Source organism: Nerophis lumbriciformis, linkage group LG22 (genome assembly GCF_033978685.3).
Source record: "Nerophis lumbriciformis linkage group LG22, RoL_Nlum_v2.1, whole genome shotgun sequence".
NCBI classification, from domain to species: domain Eukaryota; kingdom Metazoa; phylum Chordata; class Actinopteri; order Syngnathiformes; family Syngnathidae; genus Nerophis; species Nerophis lumbriciformis.
The window spans coordinates 35,138,574-35,162,497 of NC_084569.2; the positions used below are offsets into that span (position 1 = coordinate 35,138,574).

A 23,924-nucleotide genomic window follows, 5' to 3' on the forward strand; every position below is an offset into this window, starting at 1 on the left:
TTAAGTGTCTCATACATCATGTTAGGGGTTATTAAATTGTGTTACATACTGCTTTGCGTAATGACTACATATATCCGAATTAGGGATGTCCGATAATGGCTTTTTGCCGATATCCGATATTCTGATATTGTCCAACTCTTTAATTACCAATACCGATATCAACCGATACCGATATCAACCGACATATATAGTCGTGGAATTAACACATTATTATGCCTAATTTGGACAACCAGGTATGGTGAAGATAAGGTACATTTAAAAAATAATAATAAAATGAAACAAGATAAATTAAAAACATTTTCTTGAATAAAAAAGAAAGTAAAACAATATCAAAACAGTTACATAAAAACTAGTAATTAATGAAAATTAGTAAAATTGTCACGACTAGGACTGTGGCGTGGTTTGTTCTCCCAAAGTGCAAAAGATTTGGACCATACGTGGCGTGAAGGGGAGTACATGATTTATTTAAACACTATAACTACAAAAAAAAAAAAGGATCAAACAAAAGGCGCGCACAGAGGCGGAAGTACAAAACTTGACTATAAACACAAAACTTGCACAAAGGCAGAAACTATGAACAATTAAACAAAACTTGCAAACTATGGCATGAATAAAGAAAACTTACTTGGACGAGAAACCGGCATGAAAAAAGAGCAGCAAGGGTCTTAAGGGTGTGTGGAGAGTGTGCAGAAGCATAAATGTGGGATGTCGTCAGAACGACAAACTGAAAACAATGAACTTAAATACTATAGACATGATTAGTGAAAGCAGGTGCGTGACTCAAAACGTGAAACAGGTGCGTGACGTGACAGGTGAAAACTAATGGTTGCTATGGTGACAAAACAAAAGTGCACAAAAAGTCCAAAAACAAAACCAAACATGACTAAAACAAAAACATGATCACACAGACATGACAAAATTTAACTGTTAAAGGTTAGTACTATTAGTGGACCAGCAGCACGCACAATCATGTGTGCTTACGGACTGTATCCCTTGCAGACTGTATTGATATATATTGATATATAATGTCGGAACCAGAATATTAATAACAGAAAGAAACAACCCTTTTGTGTGAATGAGTGTAAATGGGGGAGGGAGGTTTTTTGGGTTGGTGCACTAATTGTAAGTGTATCTTGTGTTTTTTATGTTGATTTAATTAAAAAAAACTATACCGATAAAAAAACGATACCGATAATTTCCGATATTACATTTTAACGCATGTATCGGACGATAATATCGGCAGGCCGATATTATCGGACATCTGTAATCCGAATATAGTTGAACAGTAGTTCTGTAGTTCAGCAACCATTTGATTATATGCTTTGAAAGGACAATATTATGGAATTCAAACGTGGTTATAATTTAGAGTAGTCAATGTACAACGGTTATTAGAAAGTTAATAGAAATATTGTTTATTATAGAAAATTCATATCACGGTTATTGTGACCAAAATGTTCATGGTTATCATTATTACCGCAGTATTGTTGAATGTGCTCAAAAGTACTTATACTTTAAAATAACTAAAATAAATAAATAGACCCACTGTTAAAAAGCCCACACATTTTTTTGTGTTTCTTATGCTTCATTGATAAGAGTGTTCTGGTGGCCATTGTGACGTCCTACTCTGTTCAGCTGTCCTTGAACGCAACGTTAAAAACAACTCTGTGTCCTATTCCTCCTGGTATAAATCAATCACTCTTTACTAGGAGAGTACAGTGTGTAAGTCCATTGTGCACAATGGAATAGCAGAGTTGCGCAGATGGCGATGTGTTTGTATAGGTTTAGATTGGGGTATGTTGTTTCTTTACGAGGAAAGACGTTAGTGTCTCTTGTATTCATGTTAGCATTTAAGCCGTGAGCCAGCGCCAGTCAGTTCGTGAGTTTATCCAAGTGTGGCTATCAATCAGTTTTATACACCTAAAACGAGGGTGGCTTGGTTGGTAGAGCGGCCGTGCCGGCAACTTGAGGATTCCCGGTTTGATCCCAGCTTCCGCCATCCTCGTCACTGCCCTTGTGTTCTTGAGCAAGACACTGAGACGCTCTGGCACATTCACGTCTTGTTATGTTTGTGTATATTTCCTGTCAGCGCTCTTATTTTAGTTCCACTTCCTGCATGTCTCCCTGAGGGCTCGTTTCCCTCACCTGTCCCTGATGGGCAGCCTGGCACACCTGGTTGCAGTTCCCTCCCACCAGTCCCGTTCAACGCATCGCAGCCAGCTGACTCGCCCTCGCTGGCTGCGGGAATACAAGGCTGGGCGACCCACCGCCAACTCCGCCCTCCACCCTCTCGTTACTTTTGAACCTTTTTGGTCGGGCGTCTAGAATTCGTCGCTAAAGGGGGCGGGGGGGTGGTACTGTGACGATCTGTCACATTCACGTCTTATGTTTCCTTAGTTTGTGTTTGTTTCCTGTCAGAAGCTCTTATTTTAGTTTCACTTCCTGCATGTCTCCCTGAGCGCTGGTTTCCCGCACCTCTCGCTGATTGACAGCCTGGCACACCTGGTTGCAATTGTTGCCAAATCAGGCTGCTATTTATGCCTGCCTCGCCCTCCAGTCAGGGCTCGATGATTGTTTCCCGTTTCAATGTTCAAGGCATGTGCACTTCCCAGTTGCACAATTTCCTTTTGGCATTAAAGTTATGTTTACCTGCTTTACACCTGCCATCTATGCATCTTGGAGTTCAAGACCAGCAGAACCTGACAGAATCATCGAGCCAAGTACGAACACCGCAGAAATGTGGTGAGTTGTCTGGAGGCAACAAATGGCTGCCCGGGACAAAGCCGCCTATGAGAAGTGTATCTGTTTGGTCTCTATGATGGACAATCTCTGTGGTTTGAGTGCTGCACGGACTGGTTCTTTGGCTCCCTCCCACCCGTCCCTGTCGTCTGTTCCGGGGGGGCGGCCAGAGTCTGTAGGACCTGAAACCCCCCAAGCTCCCTCAGCCTTTCTTGGGATGTCTGTAATCCGTCCCTTGAGGGGGGGGCCTAAGGTCTCACCTCTTCCAGTGAGGCCACTTCAGACGCCACCAGCAATCGCAGAGGGCCTGCAGACAGCAGCCATCTTCGTCTCCAACGAGTCATCCCACGGCGCCGCCTTCTTCGTCTCCAGCGGGCCGTCCCACGGCGCCGCCATCCTCGTCTCCAGCGGGCCGTCCCACGGCGCCACTTTTCGTCTCCAGCGGGCCGTCCCACGGCGCCGCCATCCTCATTTCCAGCGGGTCGTCCCACGGCGCCGCCATCCTCGTCCCACGGCGCCGCTATCTGCTCCAGTCGGCCCATCGTCGGTGCTTGTCCTGAGTCACCTCTGCGACCTCTAGCTTACCTGCCGCACAAGCAGTCATCAGACGCCCACAGGCCTCCTCATCAGCCAAGAGAGTGGCCGTTCTGTGGTCGCCCGCCTTGCCAAATGCAGTGGCGTTCAACACAACGCCGCCACCTGACTCTCCCTCGCTGGCTGCGGGGACACAAGGCTTGGCGATCGCCGCCAACTCCGTCCTCCACCCTCCCGTGACTTTTTAACATTTTTTTGGGGGGGGGGGGTTGGGTACTGTGACGATTTGTCCCATTCACGTCTTATGTTTCCTTAGTTTGTGTATATTTCCTGTCAGCGCTCTTATTTTAGTTCCAATTCCTGCATGTTTTCCTGAGCGCTCGTTTCCCTCACCTGTCCCTGATGGGCAGCCTGGCACACCTGGTTGGTTGCAGTTCCCTCCCACCAGTCCCGTTCAACGCATCGCAGCCAGCTGACTCAACCTCGCTGGCTGCGGGAATACAAGGCTGGGCGACCCAACTCCACCCTCTCGTTACTTTTGAACCTTTTTGGTAGGGCGTCTAGAATTCGTCGCTAAAGGGGGCGGGGGGGGTGGTACTGTGACGATCTGTCACATTCACGTCTTATGTTTCCTTAGTTTGTGTTTGTTTCCTGTCAGAAGCTCTTATTTTAGTTTCACTTCCTGCATGTCTCCCTGAGCGCTGGTTTCCCGCACCTCTCGCTGATTGACAGCCTGGCACACCTGGTTGCAATTGTTGCCAAATCAGGCTGCTATTTATGCCTGCCTCGCCCTCCAGTCAGGGCTCGATGATTGTTTCCCGTTTCAATGTTCAAGGCATGTGCACTTCCCAGTTGCACAATTTTCTTTTGGCATTAAAGTTATGTTTACCTGCTTTACACCTGCCATCTATGCATCTTGGAGTTCAAGACCAGCAGAACCTGACAGAATCATCGAGCCAAGTACGAACACCGCAGAAATGTGGTGAGCTGTCTGGAGGCAACAAATGGCTGTCCGGGACAAAGCCGCCTACGAGAAGTGTATCTGTTTGGTCTCCATGATGGACAATCTCTGTGGCTTGAGTGCTGCACGGACTGGTTCTTTGGCTCCCTCCCACCCGTCCCTGTCGTCTGTTCCGGGGGGGCGGCCAGAGTCTGTAGGACTTGAAACCCCCCAAGCTCCCTTAGCCTTTCTTCGGACGTCTGTAGTCCGTCCCTTGAGGGGGGGGCTAAGGTCTCACCTCTTCCAGTGAGGCCACTTCAGACGCCACCAGCAATCCCAGTGGGCCTGCAGACAGCAGCCATCTTCGTCTCCAACGAGTCATCCCACGGCGCCGCCTTCTTCGTCTCCAGCGGGCCGTCCCACGGCGCCGCCATCCTCGTCTCCAGCGGGCCGTCCCACCTTCCCGTGACTTTTGAACCTTTTTTGGGGGAGGGGGTTGGGTACTGTGACGATTTGTCCCATTCGCGTCTTATGTTTCCTTAGTTTGTGTATATTTCCTGTCAGCGCTCTTATTTTAGTTCCAATTTCTGCATGTTTTCCTGAGCGCTCGTTTCCCTCACCTGTCACATGAGCATTCCTCAACTTTCTCAGTCTTTTTTGCCACTTGTGCCAGCTTTTTTGAAACATGTTGCAAATTCCAAATTATGTAATATTAGCAAAAAATGACAAAAGTTTTCCAGTTTGAACGTTAAGTATCTTGTCTTTGCGGTCTATTCATATGAATATAGGTTGAAAAGGATTTGCAAATCATTGTATTCTGTTTTTATTTACCATTTACACAACGTGCCAAATTCACTGGTTTCGGGTTTTGTACACACACACACACACACACACACACACACACACACACACACACACACACACACACACACACACACACACACACACACACACACACACACACACACACACACACACACACACACACATTATATCCATCCACCCATTTTCTATCAATCAATCAATCAATCAATGTTTATTTATATAGCCCTAAATCACAAGTGTACCGCTTGTACCGTTCGGGGTCGCGGGGGTGCTGGAGCCTATCTCAGCTGCATTCGTGCGGAAAGCGGGGTACACCATGGACAAGTCGCCAGACAGACAACATTCACACACTAGGGCCAATTTAGTGTTGCCAATCAACCTATCCCCAGGTGCATGTCTTTGGAGGTGGGAGGAAGCCGGAGAACCCGGAGGGAACCCACGCAGTCACGAGAACATGCAAACTCCACACAGAAAGATTGTGAGGCAGACGCACTAACCCCTCAATCCACCGTGCTGCCCTAATAATATGTGTTGACTTTTTTGTAATGATAAATACATTTATTCACGGTTCGGTTCATTAAGAAAGAAACAACAAAATATAAATTTTTGGGTTATTTATTTACCAAATGTGCAAAATCTTCCACCAAAAATATTTTTCTTAGTGAAATATTTGATGGGAAGTAATGGGAACCTTGGATAGGTCAATATTTCATAATAACATTGATTTTGATTCAATATTATGTTTTGAGCAATGACAGTTTGAAAGAAAAAAAAACAGCTTTGTTTAATTATTCAACATTGCAACTTTTTCTAAATTACATTTAACCTTTAAGCTTTTTTTATTTCACTTTTGTTATGTTTTTAATAGTATTTTTAGAGTGTGCCGTGGGCCTTTAAAACATTAGCTGTGGGCCCCAAATGGCCTCCGGGCCACATTTTTGACACCCCTGCTATAGATAATAAATAATTAAATCTGATAAATCTATGGATAAAAAGCAGAGCCTGGCGACGCATGCACGTTTATCATAACTCTCTCGCTATCTCTGTCTCTGCCCCTCCCTCACCAATGCTGCTGCGCGCACAATTTGTTTTGTTTCTAACCCCTTCTTAACCCTGAACGTACATTGAAAATACACGCAACCCTAACTCAAAATGCCGGACATTCGAGCCATTTAAGAAACTCCGCCCTGACAGCTCCGCAAAAGAGGAAATGTCCGGTGAAAAGAGGACGTATGGTCAGTCTATCGTAGCCCGTTAGCTGCTAGGATGCCGTGTGTAGTGCCTCGGTGTGCATTGTTTACACAACGTGCGTTACGCTACTTAATATGTCCGTGTGGAAACTCGTTCGGTACACCTCCGAACCAAACCCCCGTACCGAAACGGTTCAATACAAATGCACGTATCCTTACACCCCTAATATATATATATATATATATATATATATATATATATATATATATATATATATATATATATATATATATATATATATATATATATATATATATATATATATACACACACACACAGTATATATACACACATATTAGGGATGTCCGATAATGGCTTTTTGCCGATATCCGATATTGTCCAACTCTTTAATTACCGATACTGATATCAACCGATACCGATATCAACTGATACAGTCGTGGAATTAACACATTATTATGCCTAATTTCGACAACCAGGTATGGTGAAGATAAGGTACTTTTTTAAGAAATTTATAAAATAAAATAAGATAAATAAATTAAAAACATTTTCTTGAATAAAAAAGAAAGTAAAACAATATAAAAACAGTTACATTAAAACTATTAATTAATGAAAATTAGTAAAATTAACTTTTAAAGGTTAGTACTATGAGTGGACCAGCAGCACGCACAATCATGTGTGCTTACGGACTGTATCCCTTGCAGACTGTATTGATATATATTGATATATAATGTAGGAACCAGAATATTAATAACAGAAAGAAACAACCCTTTTGTGTGAATGAGTGTAAATGGGGGAGGGAGGTTTTATGGGTTGGTGCACTAATTGTAAGTGTATCTTGTGTTTTTTATGTTGATTTAATAAAAAATAAAAAAAAACGATACCGATAATAAAAAACCGATACCGATAATTTTCGATATTACATTTTAACACATTTATCGGCCGATAATATCGGCCAGACATCCCTAATACATATATATATATATATATATATATATATATATACACATATATATATATATACATACATATATATATACATATACACACACACATATACATATATATATATATATATATATATATATATATATATATATATATATATATATATATATATATATACACACACACACACACACATATATATATATGTATTCCTCCCACCTCCAAAGACATGCACCTGGGGATAGGTTGATTGGCAACACTAAATGATGAGATGAGGTGGCGACTTGTCCAGGGTGTACACTGCCTTCCGCCCGATTGTAGCTGAGATAGGCTCCAGCGACTCCAAAGGGAATGAGCGGTAGAAAATGGATGGATGGATGGATATATATATATATATATATATATATATATATATATATATCCATCCATCCATTTTCTACCGCTCATTCCCTTCGGGGTCGCTGGAGCCTATCTCAGCTACAATCGGGCGGAAGGCGGGGTACACCCTGGACAAGTCGCCACCTCATCGCAGGGCCAACACAGATAGACAGACAACATTCACACTCACATTCACACACTAGGGCCAATTTAGTGTTGCCAATCAACTTATCGCCAGGTGCATGTCTTTGGAGGTGGGAGGAAGCCGGAGTACCCGGAGGGAACCCACGCAGTCACGGGGAGAACATGCAAACTCCACACAGAAAGATCCCGAGCCCGGGATTGAACCCAAGACTACTCAGGACCTTCGTATTGTGAGGCAGATGCACTAACCCCTCTTCCACCGTGAAGCCCTATATATATATATATATATATATATATATATATATATATATATATATATATATATACACACACACCGGTAATCTAAATGTATTTATCATTCCAAAAAAGTCAACACATTATTTTCTGTATCGCTTCATAAGTGTGTCCATTTTCAGTGTTGTAGAACACTTGGTAATGCTTTTTGATGTATTTTCAGGTATTGCTTAAACAACAATATTTTATATTTTGTAGGCTATAATCCAGTGTGTTTGTTTTTAAGAAACGTATACAGTATGTATCGAACAAATATGTGCTCTTCAAAGTCTGAAGTAGTTTACTTACCAGCCATGCAAAAGAAAACCTTTTTTGTCATGTATGTGCTAGGTCAGCCACTGATTTTCATGACTTTTTCTCTTCATACTTATTTCACTTGCAGTGTTGGTGTCAAACCAAAAGTAAAAGATCAAAGTCATGCCGAGGCTGAAGATGAAAACTCACCGGACGAGAAGAAGAGGGGACTTAAAAACTTCATGAAGCAGCTGCCCCGACGTAATAGTCCACGCTCTTCTGCCAAGGACGGGAAAGGTTCTTTGGGAAAGGACGGCATGCTCAAAGCACCTAATGTCAGAGAGCAGTCAGACGTAAGAAAGTGAATCCATCAAATTATAGCCCTCATACATAGTTAATACATTAGTCCTTTACTGTGTTCTTATTGACAACTTAACATCTGTCATTTTGCACCATTCTTGTCTGGGTATGTCCCTTCTTATAGTGGATACATACTTTAGATCCTGCACCAGACCCTCAAACTAAAACTGTCCTAGAGATGGGCGATATGGCCTGAACTGTCTATAATGATATATCTCAGCCTCTTTTGATAATGATATGTCACAACTAGGCCTGTCAAATTATTTATTTTTTAAATCAGATTAATACAATTTTGGAATCAGGATGAATCATGATTAATCACAAATAATTACCGTATTTTTCGGATTATAAATCGTAGTTTTTTTGTCATAGTTTGGCCGGGGGTGCGATTTATACTCCGGAGCGATTTATGTGTGAATTTATTAATACATTACCGTAAAATATCAAATAATATTCGAGGAAGAAGATTTCATGGGATTTAGCGATTAGGAGTGACAGATTGTTTGGTAAACGTATAGCATGTTCTATATGTCAGTGTTTTTCAACCACTGTGCCGCGGCACACTAGTGTGCCGTGAGATACAGTCTGGTGTGCCGTGAGAGATGATCTAATTTCACCTATTTGGGTTAAAAATATTTTTTGCAAACCAGTAATTATAGTCTGCAAATGATGTGTTGTTGTTGAGCTCGGCAGAGTAACCGTGTAATACTCTTTCATATCAATAGGTGGCAGAAGGTAGCTAATTGCTTTGTAGATGTCGGAAACAGCGGGAGGCAGCGTGCAGGGAAAAAGGTGTCTAATGCTGCAATATACACCCCTGCTACCACCAAACCCCGCCCCCCCAACCCCGCCCACCTCAAGCGACGCATGGGGGGAGGGAGTTTGGTGGTAGCGGGGGTGTATATTGCAGCCCGGAAGAGTTAGGGCTGCATGGGATTCTGGGTATTTGTTTTGTTGTGTTTATGTTGTGTTACTTTGCGGATGTTCTCCCGAAATGTGTTTGTCATTCTTGTTTGGTGTGGATTCACAGTGTGGCGCATATTTCTAACAGTGTTAAAGTTATTTATACGGGCACCGTCAGTGTAACCTGTATCGCTGTTGGCCAAGTATGCATTGCATTTACGTGTGTGTGCGTGCTGAAGTCGCACATATTTAGTGATCGGGCCGGCACGTAGTTGGAATGGATGAAAAGCAGATGTGACGACAGCTCGTGGAGGACGATAAACGCAGTGCCTTTAAAGCACGCCCCAAGATTGTGGTCCGGGTGGACGAGATATAATAACTGATGAACACCTTTGTTCGATAATGAAGGTTGCCTCAGCTCAAAGCCTGAGCCCTGTCATAAATGAACTAGCATCCAAGAAAAGATGGCAGGTATCTGGCTTGGGCACATCAGATTAGATCAGTGTGTTGCAAACTGAGCAGTTTAAAGTCCTGAATGGTTTGTTTATTCATTGTTATTTTATTTTCTAATTTATTAGCCTGTGGAAAAAGGTAATGTTGATATTTACCTCAGAAGGCTGCAAATAGAAAAAGCATTACATTTTTATTTAAATTGTATTTGATATGCCATTGATATTTTTTAATTATTATTATTATTTGAAACTCGATTTTGCATGTCATTTTAAAGTTATATAAGCCTTGCTTGTTCAATATTCAATGCAAAACTTGTTTGGGTCCCTATTAAAAGGTTAATTTGTTCAACCTTGGCCCGGGGCTTTGTTCAGTTTTAAATTTTGGCCCACTCTGTATTTGAGTTTGACACCCCTGATTTAAGCTCATGGAGTCGCAACTTAGCAGGAACTACAACATAAATAAACATGGCAGACTTATACAAATATACTAGGAAAACATTATCATGTATGGACATATCTGCTGACGTCTCAAACGTTGGCAAATCTCAACGGATCGTTTGGAACAAGGGAAAACTGTTTTTGTAAAAATCTCCATGGTTTGAAATAAAATTTTCTGCATATATGGGGACACAAAATAGTCAAGAACGGGTACCAATAGACAAGAAGTGTGGGTTTTGCATAATATGACACCTATAAATATTGACTCCATCAACTTTTCCCCCACAGGAAGACGTTTTATCTTCTTCCTCTTCATCAGAAGACGACAAGAGTGAGAAGAAACAGTCCAAACACAGCAAAAAGATCAGGAGAAAGCTGTCCAAGTTTTTCAAGTTAAAGATAGAAAAGGACAAGGACAAGGAAAAAGAGGGAAATGGATCTCTGCCTCGGCCTTCCACACTGAAACTTGACAAAACAGTCGAGTCACCACTACCAAACCTTGTTTCTCCAAGTAAGCTTTTCCATGACACAAAAGAACTACCCAAACCAGTTTTGCAAATCACAACAAAATAATTAGCAGCAACTGTGTAATGTTAATGTTGCTACTATATTGTATCTATGAACCTGAAGTACAAACGTTATTTCCTGTTTTACATGTTTTAATACGTACTGTATATCAGAGATATTCAACTAAATTGTTTGGGGGGCCGCATATTTAAAAGTTGTAGGACCTGGGAGCCGTACCTCTCCCTTCACTATTAGTCTTATTTTGTATATTCTGAAAAAACAGCGTCCACTATAATAGATATTTGATTTTGGTGTATTTTGTCAGAGTTACAGGAGCGCTTTGCTGTTTTCCAAAAATAAAAATCATCTCTATGACAGCACTCTAGGGTTTTTAAGAATATGCTGCAAAAAGGTTTGGTTTTCCAAATTTTGAACTGAACTTAGGGGCCGTTATGGTGTCATTCCCAGGCCGGATTTGGTACCCGGGCCACTAGTTGAATAGCATTGGTGTATATCGTCTTTGTTTTTGGATTAATCAGTATCTGTGGACCTTTTATTGACACAACCGAGTCACCTATCCAGCTGTCAAAAACAATCAAATATAGACGCTGACAATGGATAAGGTAGGGTTGGGTACTGTTATCCGATGCCAAATCAGTATTTCGGAGAAGAAGGAAAAAAGGAAAGCAAAAACAATGCCTTTTTACTTTTACAGAATTGTTCATGTAAGTTGAAGAGAATAGTCATTTAAATACTGCAATAATATAAATAAAATAAAGCTGATCTACAAAGCTTGTGCATAGCGGATTGAGTCCCTTAAATGAACAAAACACATCTGTGTGACAGCGAAGAGTTTAAAAAAATGTTTTTATTAATGCACACATGTTAGAAGTACAATTTAAATGATTATCATTTCTTAGAAAAAAAGAACAAAGGTTATGGCTACTGGAAATTATTTTGTTTATTTTATACATTTTGCCTAAAATACGCTTTGAGGCTATAAAGTGTGTGATCCAACAACATTACATTACTTGATTACTAAAATAATCAATGGCTACAACTAGAGATGTCTGACAATGGCTTTTTTGCCGATATCCGATATTCCGATATTTTCCAACTCTTAATTACCGATTCCGATATCAACCGATACTGATATATACAGTCGTGGGATTAACACATTATTATGTCTAATTTTGTTGTGATGCCCCGCTGGATGCATTAAACAATGTAACAAGGTTTTCCAAAATAAATCAACTCAAGTTATGGAAAAAAATGCCAACATGGCACTGCCATATTTATTATTGAAGTCACAAAGTGCATTATTTTTTTTAAAAGCTTGGAATTTGGGACATGCTCTCCCTGAGAGAGCATGAGGAGGTTGAGGTGGGCGGGGTGGGGTATATTGTAGCGTCCCGGAAGAGTTAGTGCTGCAAGGGGTTCTGGGTATTTGTTCTGTTGTGTTTATGTTGTGTTACGGTGCGGATGTTCTCCCGAAATGTGTTTGCCATTCTTGTTTGGTGTGGGTTCACAGTGTGGCGCATATTTGTAACAGTGTTAAAGTTGTTTATACGGCCACCCTCGGTGTGACCTGTATGGCTGTTGACCAAGTATGCGTGCATTCACTTGTGTGTGTGAAAAGCCATATATATTATGTGACTGGACCGGCACGCAAAGGCAGTGCCTTTAAGGTTTATTGGCGCTCTGTACTACTCCCTACGTCCGTGTACACAGCGGCGTTTTAAAAAGTCATAAATGTTACTTTTTGAAACCGATACCGATAATTTCCGATATTGCATTTTAAAGCATTTATCGGCCGATAATCTCGGCAGTCCGATATTATCGGACATCCCTAGCTACGACCCTTTTAATCATGTAGCGCCCACAATGGGATTTATCAACCCTGAAACTCTTTGCAGCCGCTCAAAAGGTACGTGCAAATTGTGTCGAGAAGGTGCAATGACGAGACGGAGAGAGACAATCCGTGGTGCGCATGTGTCGACATATGTGGACTGTCAGAAATTAAAAACCTTTGTCGTACTAAAAACTTGGTTTTGTTATAGATCGTACTGTTATAGCCCAGAGAAGGTGTCACAGATTATGGTTGTGTGCTCCATGTACCACAACATAACAAAACACCACACGTTGGAGCATGATGTCATGAATGGGCAGTGAATGAGTGTTTCCATGGTGTTAGTACACGCATAATCCTTGTTGAAATAGGACGGTCTGCACCACGTTTACACTTGTTATCAATTAGGTTTCGCAGGTCACACGCAACATGCCCACTAATGGTACATGCATTTTTTTCAGTTTGCACACAGCCACAAGGTACGGTATTTAGCACTTGTTATTTGGCAACTTAGTCAATAATTGATAATTGGGGTGTCCCAATTCGATATTGAAATCCAATAACTACCTTATTTTTGCCTCAATCCAGTGCAGAGGTGGGTAGTAACGCGCTACATTTACTCCGTTACATCTACTTGAGTAACTTTTGGGATAAATTGTACTTCTAAGAGTAGTTTTAATGCAACATACTTTTACTTTTACTCGAGTATATTTATAGAGAAGAAACGCTACTTTTACTCCGCTACTTTTACTCCGCTACTTTTATCTACGTTCAGCTCGCTACTCGCTACTAATTTTTATCGATATGTTAATGCACGCTTTGTTTGTTTTGGTCTGTCAGACAGACCTTCATAGTGCCTGCGTTTCAACAAATAGTCACTGGTGACGTTCACTCCGTTCCACCAATCAGATGCAGTCACTGGTGACGTTGGACCAATCAAACAGAGCCAGGTGGTCACATGACCTGACTTAAACAAGTTGAAAAACTTATTGGGGTGTTACCATTTAGTGGTCATTTGTACGGAATATGTACTGCACTGTGCAATCTACTAATAAAAGTTCCAATCAATCAAAAGTGTGAAGGAAAAAAGACCCTTTTCCATTTCAACCGTACATCCCGTCAAAAGCCTAAAGACTGACTGCACAGTTCCTGTCTTCACAATAAAAGTGCCGCTCCATCGCGCCTGCGCTTTCAAAATAAGAGTCTCCGAAAGCCAGCGCAAACAAGCTAGCAAGCTACGGAGTTTGCCGCCAATGTATTTCTTGTAAAGTGTATAAAAACGAATATGGAAGCTGGACAAATAAGATGCCAAAAACCAACCACTTTCATGTGGTATTAGACAGAAAGGAGGAACTTTTTTTCTCCTCTATTTGAAAACGTGGACGTTATCATCACTACTGTCTAATTACAATCAATGCAAGTCATCAGAATCAGGTAATACACCAACTTATATTCTTGTCTTCATGAAAGAAAGGAATCCATATGTGTTAAACATGCATGTATATTCATTAAAACACCTTTAACATGCAAACAAAAACGGCAAAATAAATAAATATAAATTATATACTGTATATATCAATGTATGTATATGTATATGTATATATATATATATATATATATATATATATATATATATATATATATATATATATATATATATATATATATATATATGTGTGTGTGTGTGTGTGTGTTTATATATATATATATATATACACACACACACACACACACAGGTATATGTTTGTGTGTATATATGTATATATATATGATATGAGTGTGTATGTTACTCATCAGTTACTCAGTACTTGAGTAGTTTTTTCACAACATACTTTTTACTTTTACTCAAGTAAATATTTGGGTGACTACTCCTTACTTTTACTTGAGTAATAAATCTCTAAAGTAACAGTACTCTTACTTGAGTACAATTTATGGCTACTCTACCCACCTCTGATCCAGTGCTGCTAAATTAATAGAAAGAAATGAGGCACCGGTGCCTCTATGGTACCATCCATAATGATGGACTAACAAGCGCAATGTTGTGTGTGTGTCTAAATCAGGGGTCGGCAACCCACGGCTCCGGAGCCGCATGCGGCTCTTTGATCACTCTGTTGCGGCTCAGCAGCTTATTTGCTGAACCCCCCAATTTTCCCGTGAGACTTCCGGATTTCAGTGCCTCTCGCAGAAAACTCCCGGGATTAATATTCACCGATTTTCACCCTTACAGCTATAATAAGGGTGTGCCATGATGGTACAACATTTGGCGCTCTCTACAATCTGTATTAACAGCGTGCCAGCCCAACACTTGTTATACTATATACATCTTCAGCTTGCACACGTACGTGACAGCAAGGCATACTTTGTCAACAGCCACACAGGTTACACTGACAGTGACCATATAAAACAACTTTAACACTCTTACTAATAATGCGCCACACTTTGAACCAAAACCAAACAAGAATGACAAACACATTTCGGGAGAACATCTGCACCCAAACACCCAGAATCCCATGCAGCCCTGACTCTTCCGGGCTACATTATACACCCCTGCTACCACCAAACCCCGCCCCCACCCCAACCCTGCTCCCTCACACATCAACCCCCCCTCTGTGCGTCGGTTGAGGTGGGCGGGGTTTGGTAGCGGGGGTGTATAATGTAGCCCGGAAGAGTTAGGGCTGCATGGGATTCTGGGTATTTGTCCTGTTGTGTTACGGTGCAGATGTTCTCCCGAAATGTGTTCGTCATTCTTGTTTGGTGTGGGTTCACAGTGTGGCGCATTATTAGTAAGAGTGTTATAGTTTTTTTTATACCGCCACCGTCAGTGTAACCTGTGTGGTTGTTGACCAAGTATGCATTGCTGTCAGCTACGTGAGCAAGCGGAAACACCATACAACGTGTGGCTGATTAGGCACGCTGGTTGTAGTGTGTGCTATATGCTGTATCATCACGGCACGCATGACGCTGACAAGCGCCATTCATTTAAAACCCGCGTGCCGCACCAGCTTTCAAATCCCATATAAAAGGTGTGGACAGCGTTTCTGAGACCCCTGGTTTATACACAGCACAAAGCAAAAAAAAAAACTTTGTGTGCAGTGTTATTTCATTTAAAATTTCAAAAAAAAAATTTGCGGCTCCCATTGTTTTCTATAATTTGCAAAACTGGTCAAAATGGCTCTTTGACTGGTAAAGGTTGCCGACCCCTGGTCTAAATAAACTGACATAGGGTTACTATATTGGAAGCCTTTTGATTCAATGAGTGATGATGAAACACACTTGTCAATGTTTACTAGTGCAATTCTTGTGTTGTAGATCACCCTCCAGACTTCTACGATGAAGTTGCACAGAAGCTGGAGAGGATTGCCACCAGTACAAAAAGACAGAGTCCCACTCCTCAGACTTCCTTGGGTAAGCACACTAAGGCTGAAACGACGCGTCGACATAGTCGACGTCATCGGTTACGTAAATATGTCGACGCCGTTTTTGTGCGTCGGCGCGTCGTATATTTACGTCACACTACTGTCATGGCGGAGCGCAAAGCAGACGATGCGAGCGAGGGGGAAAAGCACGCCAAAAGTCGTCAAAAGTGTGGGAGTATTTCAATAAACGGCCTAATAATGTTGTATGCACACTGTGTCGAGCGGAAATGGCCTATCATAGCAGCACAACGGCTATGAAGGAACATTTGAAAAGAAAACCGACAGCGTTCTTGCCATCACCATCAACTAGTCAATCGTCCGCGTGCGTATACGTTGTCATCATTACACAAAAACATGAATGTGTCATTTGTATCTGCGTTGTGAATTCATAAACTAAAGCACCGTTTCGCTCTGAGAGGCGCGTTTGGCGTGCCTGTTCAGTGTTTACAAAGACTCGCTCCTCTTTAACGCTGTGGAGAGGCGGGGCCGGCGAGCGAGGTGGGGCGCGCCGGGAGCGACGCCGCAATCGTGCCCAGGTGCGCGATCCGCGCACCTGGGCACGATCATCCAATCTCCTCTCGCTGAAGAAAAGGAGAGCAGCAGAGAGAGAAGGAAGAGAGACTGGAAGGAGCCAGAGTGAAGCTGACGTGGAGCGAGAGAGGAGGAGAGACAGAGACAGGGGACGACGAGCGAGCGAGGAAGAGGAGCCGAAAAGCGAGGAAAGAAAGAGAAAAGAGTTGGAAGAGAAAAGACTTTGTGTAAAATTAAAAGATTGTAAACCTGACAAAGCCGTCTGGCGTTCAGTCTGTCGGTCCTGAAAGAACCCCACGGCACAAAGACGTGTCACAAACGCTAACGTTAATTAGTTGTGCAAATACCTTTTACAACATTAACAGTTACATATACTATGTACAAACGAACAATTAACTTTCACTTTAATCATACTATCATTGTTGTGTTATTAAGCAAAATAAGCAATACTTTTACTTTTGTTGAAATGTTTGCACTGTTACAGAATATTTCCGTTTTGTACTTTTTTGTATTGGATGTTTATCTTTATTTTTGCACATTTTAAAGCAAAATAAGCAATACTTTTAATTTTGAAATGCTTATACTATTGCAGAATATTAAGATTTGCACTAGATGTTTACTTTTATATTTGCACATTAAAAAGCAAATAAGCTACTTTTAATTTTGTTAAATGTTAAAAGTTTTAAATGTTTACATTGTTACAGAATATTTTGTCATGTTGTTGTCAATGTTGACTGAGTGGCCATACTTTTTTTTTTGTAAATAAAAGCCATGCCTTTTGAAAAAACTGGCCTACATTTATTTTTTCCTCTTCATTTTAAATTAAAAAAATAATCGGTAAAAGGAAAAATAATCTATAGATTAATCGAAAAAAAAATAATCTATAGATTAACCGATTAATCGAAAAAATAATCTATAGATTAATCGATAGAAAAATAATCGTTAGCTGCAGCCCTAAAGCACACACGTTCGATGTCCTCCAATGCATGAAAACCGGAATAGTGCACAACAAGGAAACGACCGACTCACTTCAAAGCTACGCATTACTAGAGAATGCATCGCAGTGAAAACCTGTTTCTCAAGCTCGGATCACATTACGCTACAACGGACATGAATGGAAAAAAACGGGTTAGAAACACATATGAACACTGGAATACAATTATTGTAGGTGCGACTGATGTTACGGAGTTACATTTCACAGAAAGAGAAACTTAACTTGCAAAGTAGACATTTCAACAAAGGGAGGAACTACTACCGATATGCAGAAACATTTGCACACAGCAACTTCTTAGGAATGTTGTCATCAGCGTGTCCTCTGCTGTTGATACTGCAGATAACTAACTTTTGTTGTATTGTACTGTCTTGCAAGGAGTTAAACTGGAACTGCACTTTTTTGGAATGTTGTTTATCATTCACATGTAAGAGATATGTTTCTAATGCCTTCTATCTTGTAAATAAACATTTGGAAAAATCAGCTGACAATAGAGCCAATAGGAGTCGCTCTATTTCGCATATAAAGCGCTCTAAAAACATCCACTTTATATACACTAATTAGGGGTGTAACGGTACACAAAAACTTCGGTTCGGTACGTACCTTGGTTTAGAGGTCACGGTTCGGTTCATTTTCGGTACAGTAAAAAAACAACAAAATATACTTTTTTGGGTTATTTATAATTTGCAAAATTTTCCACCGAAAATATTTTTCTTAGTGGAATATTTGAGGTGAAGTAATGGGAACCTTGGATAGGTCAATAATTCATAATAACATTGATTTTGATTCAATATTATGTTTTGAGCAATGACAGTTTGAAAGAAACAAAAACAGCTTTGTTTTATTAGTCAACATTGCAACTTTTTCTAAATTACATTTCACCTCTAAGCTTTTTTATTTCACTTTTGTTATGTTTTTGTTTATTTTAATAGTATTTTTAGAATGTGCCATGGGCCTTTAAAACATTAGCTGTGGGCCGCAAATGGCCTCCGGGGCACACTTTTGACACCCCTGCTATAGATAATAAAAAATTAAATCTGATAAATCTATGGATAAAAAGCAGAGCCTGGCGACGCATGCGCGTTTATCATAACTCTCTCTCTGTCTCTGTCTCTGCCCCTCCCTCACCAATGCTGCTGCGCGCACAATTTGTTTTGTTTTTAACCCCTTCTTAACCCTGAACGTACATTGAAAATACACGCAACCCTAACTCAAAATGCCGGACATTTGAGGCATTTAAGAAACTCCGCCCTGACAGCTCCGCAAAAGAGGACATGTCCGGTGAAAAGAGGAAGTATGGTCAGTCTATCCTAGCCCGTTAGCTGCTAGCATGCCGTGTGTTGTGCCTTGGTGTGCATTGTTTACACAACGTGCGTTACGTCACTTTTGTTATGTTTTTGTTTATTTTAATAGTATTTTTAGAATGTGCCGTGGGCCTTTAAAACATTAGCTGTGGGCCGCAAATGGCCTCCGGGGCACACTTTTGACACCCCTGCTATAGATAATAAAAAATTAAATCTGATAAATCTATGGATAAAAAGCAGAGCCTGGCGACGCATGTGCGTTTATCATAACTCTCTCTCTGTCGCTGTCCCTCCCTCACCAATGCTGCTGCGCGCACAATTTGTTTTGTTTTTAACCCCTTCTTAACCCTGAACGTACATTGAAAATACACGCAACCCTAACTCAAAATGCCGGACATTTGAGGCATTTAAGAAACCCCGCCCTGACAGCTCCGCAAAAGAGGACATGTCCGGTGAAAAGAGGACGTATGGTCAGTCTATCGTAGCCCGTTAGCTTCTAGCATGCCGTGTGTTGTGCCTTGTTTACACAACTTGCGTTACGTCACTTTTGTTATGTTTTTGTTTATTTTAATAGTATTTTTAGAATGTGCCGTGGGCCTTTAAAACATTAGCTGTGGGCCGCAAATGGCCTCCGGGGCACACTTTTGACACCCCTGCTATAGATAGTAAGAAATTAAATCTGATAAATCTATGGATAAATAGCAGAGCCTGGCGACGCATGCGCGTTTATCATAACTCTCTCTCTCTCTCTGTCTCTGCCCCTCCCTCACCAATGCTGCTGCGCGCACAATTTGTTTTGTTTTTAACCCCTTCTTAACCCTGAACGTACATTGAAAATACACGCAACCCTAACTCAAAATGCCGGACATTTGAGGCATTTAAGAAACTCCGCCCTGACAGCTCCGCAAAAGAGGACATGTCCGGGGAAAAGAGGACGTATGGTCAGTCTATCGTAGCCCGTTAGCTGCTAGCATGCCGTGTGTTGTGCCTCGGTGTGCATTGTTTACACAACGTGCGTTACGCTCCGAACCGAACCGGAACCCCCGTACCGAAACGGTTAAATACAAATACACGTACCGTTACACCCCTAACACTAAGTATATGTAATGTATAGGGTTGTCCCGATACCAATATTTTGGTACCGGTACCAAAATGTATTTTGATACATTTCTAAATAAATGGGACCACAAAAAATTGCATTATTGGCTTTATTTTAACAAAAAATATTACGGTACATTAAACACATGTTTCTTTTTGCAATCGAAGAACAATTTTGTCCTTAAATAAAATAGTGAACATACTAGACAACTTGTCTTTTAGTAGTAAGTAAACAAACAAAGGCTTCTAATTTGGCTGCTGACGTATGCCGTAACATATTGTGTCATTTCTCATTCTGTTTTTTTGTCAAAATTATGACAGCTGTAGAAAATTAAGTATTAATCCACCTACTCAGTGGCCTAGTGGTTAGAGTGTCCGCCCTGAGATCGGTAGGTTGTGAGTTCAAATCCCGGCCGAGTCATACCAAAGACTATAAAAATGGGACCCATTACCTCCCTGCTTGGCACTCAGCATCAAGGGTTGGAATTGGGGGTTAAATCACCAAAAATTATTCCCGGGCGCGGCCACCGCTGCTGCCCACTGCTCCCCTCACCTCCCAGGGGGTGATCAAGGGTGATGGGTCAAATGCAGAGAATAATCTCGCCACACCTAGTGTGTGTGTGACAATCATTGGTACTTTAACTTTAAACTTTAATTTACTGTTAATATCTGGTTATTTTCTCTTTTAACATGTTCTATCTACACTTCTGTTCAAATGTAATAATCACTTATTCTTCTGTTGTTTGGATACTTTACATTAGTTTTGGATGATACCGCAAATTTAGGTATCGATTCAATACCGAGTAGTTACAGAATTATATTATATATACGTATTTCTTGAGTTTATAAACATAATAGGAATTTAAAAAAAAGATTTTGTGACGATGAAAAATATTGATGAAATCATAGTAGTATCGACTAGATACGCTATTGTACTTGGTATCATTACAGCGTATGCCAGGTGTAGATCCAATCATGGCATTTGTTTACATTCAGGAGCACTATCTTTTGTTAGCGGTGACGCCGGTGAGCTATTGTATCCTCCTACGGTGTGTAGTGAAGCAAGTTTAGCTATTCCTCGTCCTGCAGGGATGATACTTGTAAGAAACGTACTTTATTTTTCACCATGGAGGCGAGGATTAGTGATTTAGAAGTAGCTGAAACACTGGATGGATGTTAGCTGCTAGCTAGCTACCCAGCCATGTTTTAAAGCACCTCTTCCTGAGGGCGTTTCAGTGTTATAACTTCCTTTATCATCAGTTTTTACGCCAAAATGCGTCCGTTCTCCCTTTTCTGTCTACACACCGTGTCTGCTTGTAAGTACTCTGTGATTGATTTTTCAGACCACAAGGCGCACCGGATTATAAGGCGCATTAAAAGGTGTCATATTATGATTTTTTTTTTCTACATTTAAAACACAACCTTGTGGTCTACATGTGGTATCGATTATGTTTTACAGACCGTTCTCAAGCCGCTTTCTGACTGTTTCTACAGAATGCGTTGCCATGGGCGGGTCTTATTTACGTGGCTCCACTTCGACAGAGTCTTATCCCTGTCATCTTTTAATGTAGCTTTTAGCTGTCTACTGACTGATAGAAGTCATAACTGTACACTACTTTGTGTTACAATGGCAACAGGGGAGGATGAATGCCCCACAACAAGAGGATAGAGAAAAATAAGGAGCTTATTCTCTAGGACGCGGACTCACACAAATTTTCGGGACTTATGCAGACCCCAAATACACAACCTCGGGTACCAATAGGTAGGGAAAGTTGGTTTTGCATAATATCGCGAAACAAAACGCCAGATAATATGTCTCCTAATAGTGTAGGTGCCATTTTCGGGTCCTTATACACACACTCTATAACAGTGGTTCTTAACCTGAGTTCGATCGAACCCTAGGTGTTCGGTCAGTCGGGCTCAGGGGTTCGGCGGAGGTCAAGACACGCCCGACTCATCGTGTAAATAACAACTTCTCCCTATCGGCGTCTTATGGATACCCCCAAATAATGTTCCCTCTAATTTTTCATGTGCGTGAGCAATTGCAAAAACTCCTTGAGGATTCAGAGGAGCACATGTGAGCGACGTCAGACGTGCACACTGTGGCCACACCTGTCCCAAACCTGACTAAATAACAAGTTAAATGTTTTATTATTATAAATCAAATGACACCAGTCATTTCCATATTTTCTAATGTAAGTGTTTTGGCCCAAAAACAATGACAATAACAAAAAATATTGTTTGTCATGAGCTGTGTACTAGTATTGTATGTCTGGGGGGGTTTGGAAATAATTTGTACCCCTTTCAGATATCACATTCACATGTTGCACAATGAGATGTAAACTGGGATCATGTGTACATTTCTGGTTGTAAAAAATATATATTAATTAGTATTTCTTTAATATAATAACATCATTTCATGATTCATATTTATAAATTAAGATGAAATTAAGAAAAAAAAGTGTTTTTCTCTAAAGTAGGGTTTCGGTGAATGCACATATGAAACTGGTGGGGTTCGGTACCTCCAACAAGGTTAAGAACCACTGCTCTATAATAATGTTGCAGCACATACGTCTGACTATGGTAGCTGTAATGCTCTGACAATCCATTAAAATTTGAAAATATTTTTAAGCGCTGTGTGTAATGTCCTATAATCTCAATGAAACATTAAAGTTTTGGTCTGGCTCGAGTACTAGCTCATTTATTGAACAGAACTGCCTTCCACATGTATCTCTTATGTGTGACTGCCATCTACTGGCCACACTTATCATTACACCATGTACCAAATAAAATTGGTCCAAGATCAGTAAGCACATACATTAGGCGCACCGGGTTATGAGGTATAAGGCAATGGGGATTTGAGAGAATTAAAGGATTATAAGTACGCCTTATAGTAAAAAAATACGGTAATAATATGGTATCTGATTAATATCGGTAATATTTAAGGCTCCAATAACGATATCGTAGCGGAAGGAAAAAGGTTGTATCGGGACACCCCTATAAATACATTAGTCTGTATTCTTCGGACAAAAGACCACAGAACACTCTGCATGTGACTGCAGTGGGACTGGCGGCTCCCTCGCTAATTATGAAAATTCACTTTTGATGAAACAAATTGAACAAACGACCTCATCTGGGATGAGCGCTCTTGACTCGAGCTGTAGTTTGCACTGTGCAACCAATGTTATTGTTACAGTGTACAAAAACTACACACAGTTCAAGTACAGTACTCCTTACTCACTCCCAAACCTCAAAGCATCAGTTCCACTTCTATTGTGCTCACAATATTAAACCGGCCATCTAGTTTCAGAGGCCTTGTAATAGTATTTTCACATACGACCAGCATCATCGGAAACAAATACTTATCTTCCTTTCACAAATGTTGGTATCAATCCAATACCAGGTGTTACTCCCCTCGCCATTCACCATCATTGGTTTAAAAGACATTTATTTTGAACATGCCTTCACGTGTCAAAAAACATGTCCCCTTCTTTTTTTACATAGTTTCCATGAACACAACAAATTTGCATCAGCATGAATTCACTGTGAATTATTATTAATTAAGTTGAATGTGTACATACTAGAGATGCGCGGTTTGCGGGCACAACCGCGGAGTCGGCGGATTATCCGCGGATCGGGCGGATGGAATTTAAAAAAATTAGATTTCATCAGCGGGTCGGGTCGGGTCGGGCGATTGAAATAAAAAAAAATTAGATTTTAAATAGATTCAGGCGGGTGGCAGTTAAACCAATTCGGAAATATATATACATAGTTAAATGTTGTTACCCACATACGAAAAACGAGCAGGCACCTGCTGCATATGCCACAACAGA

At 40.9% G+C, this 23,924-nt stretch overlaps 1 protein-coding gene across 1 annotated transcript in view; it reads left to right on the plus strand.

The window, feature by feature from the left end:
- The window catches only part of bcl2l12 (BCL2 like 12), a 44,493-nt gene that overhangs the window by 6,827 nt on the left and 13,742 nt on the right, over nucleotides 1-23,924 (plus strand). The window contains exons 3-5 of the mRNA XM_061973785.2: nucleotides 8,391-8,595; nucleotides 10,684-10,906; nucleotides 16,061-16,156. Coding sequence (XP_061829769.2) covers nucleotides 8,391-8,595; nucleotides 10,684-10,906; nucleotides 16,061-16,156 — 524 coding nt within the window. The remainder of the gene's footprint in view (nucleotides 1-8,390; nucleotides 8,596-10,683; nucleotides 10,907-16,060; nucleotides 16,157-23,924) is intronic.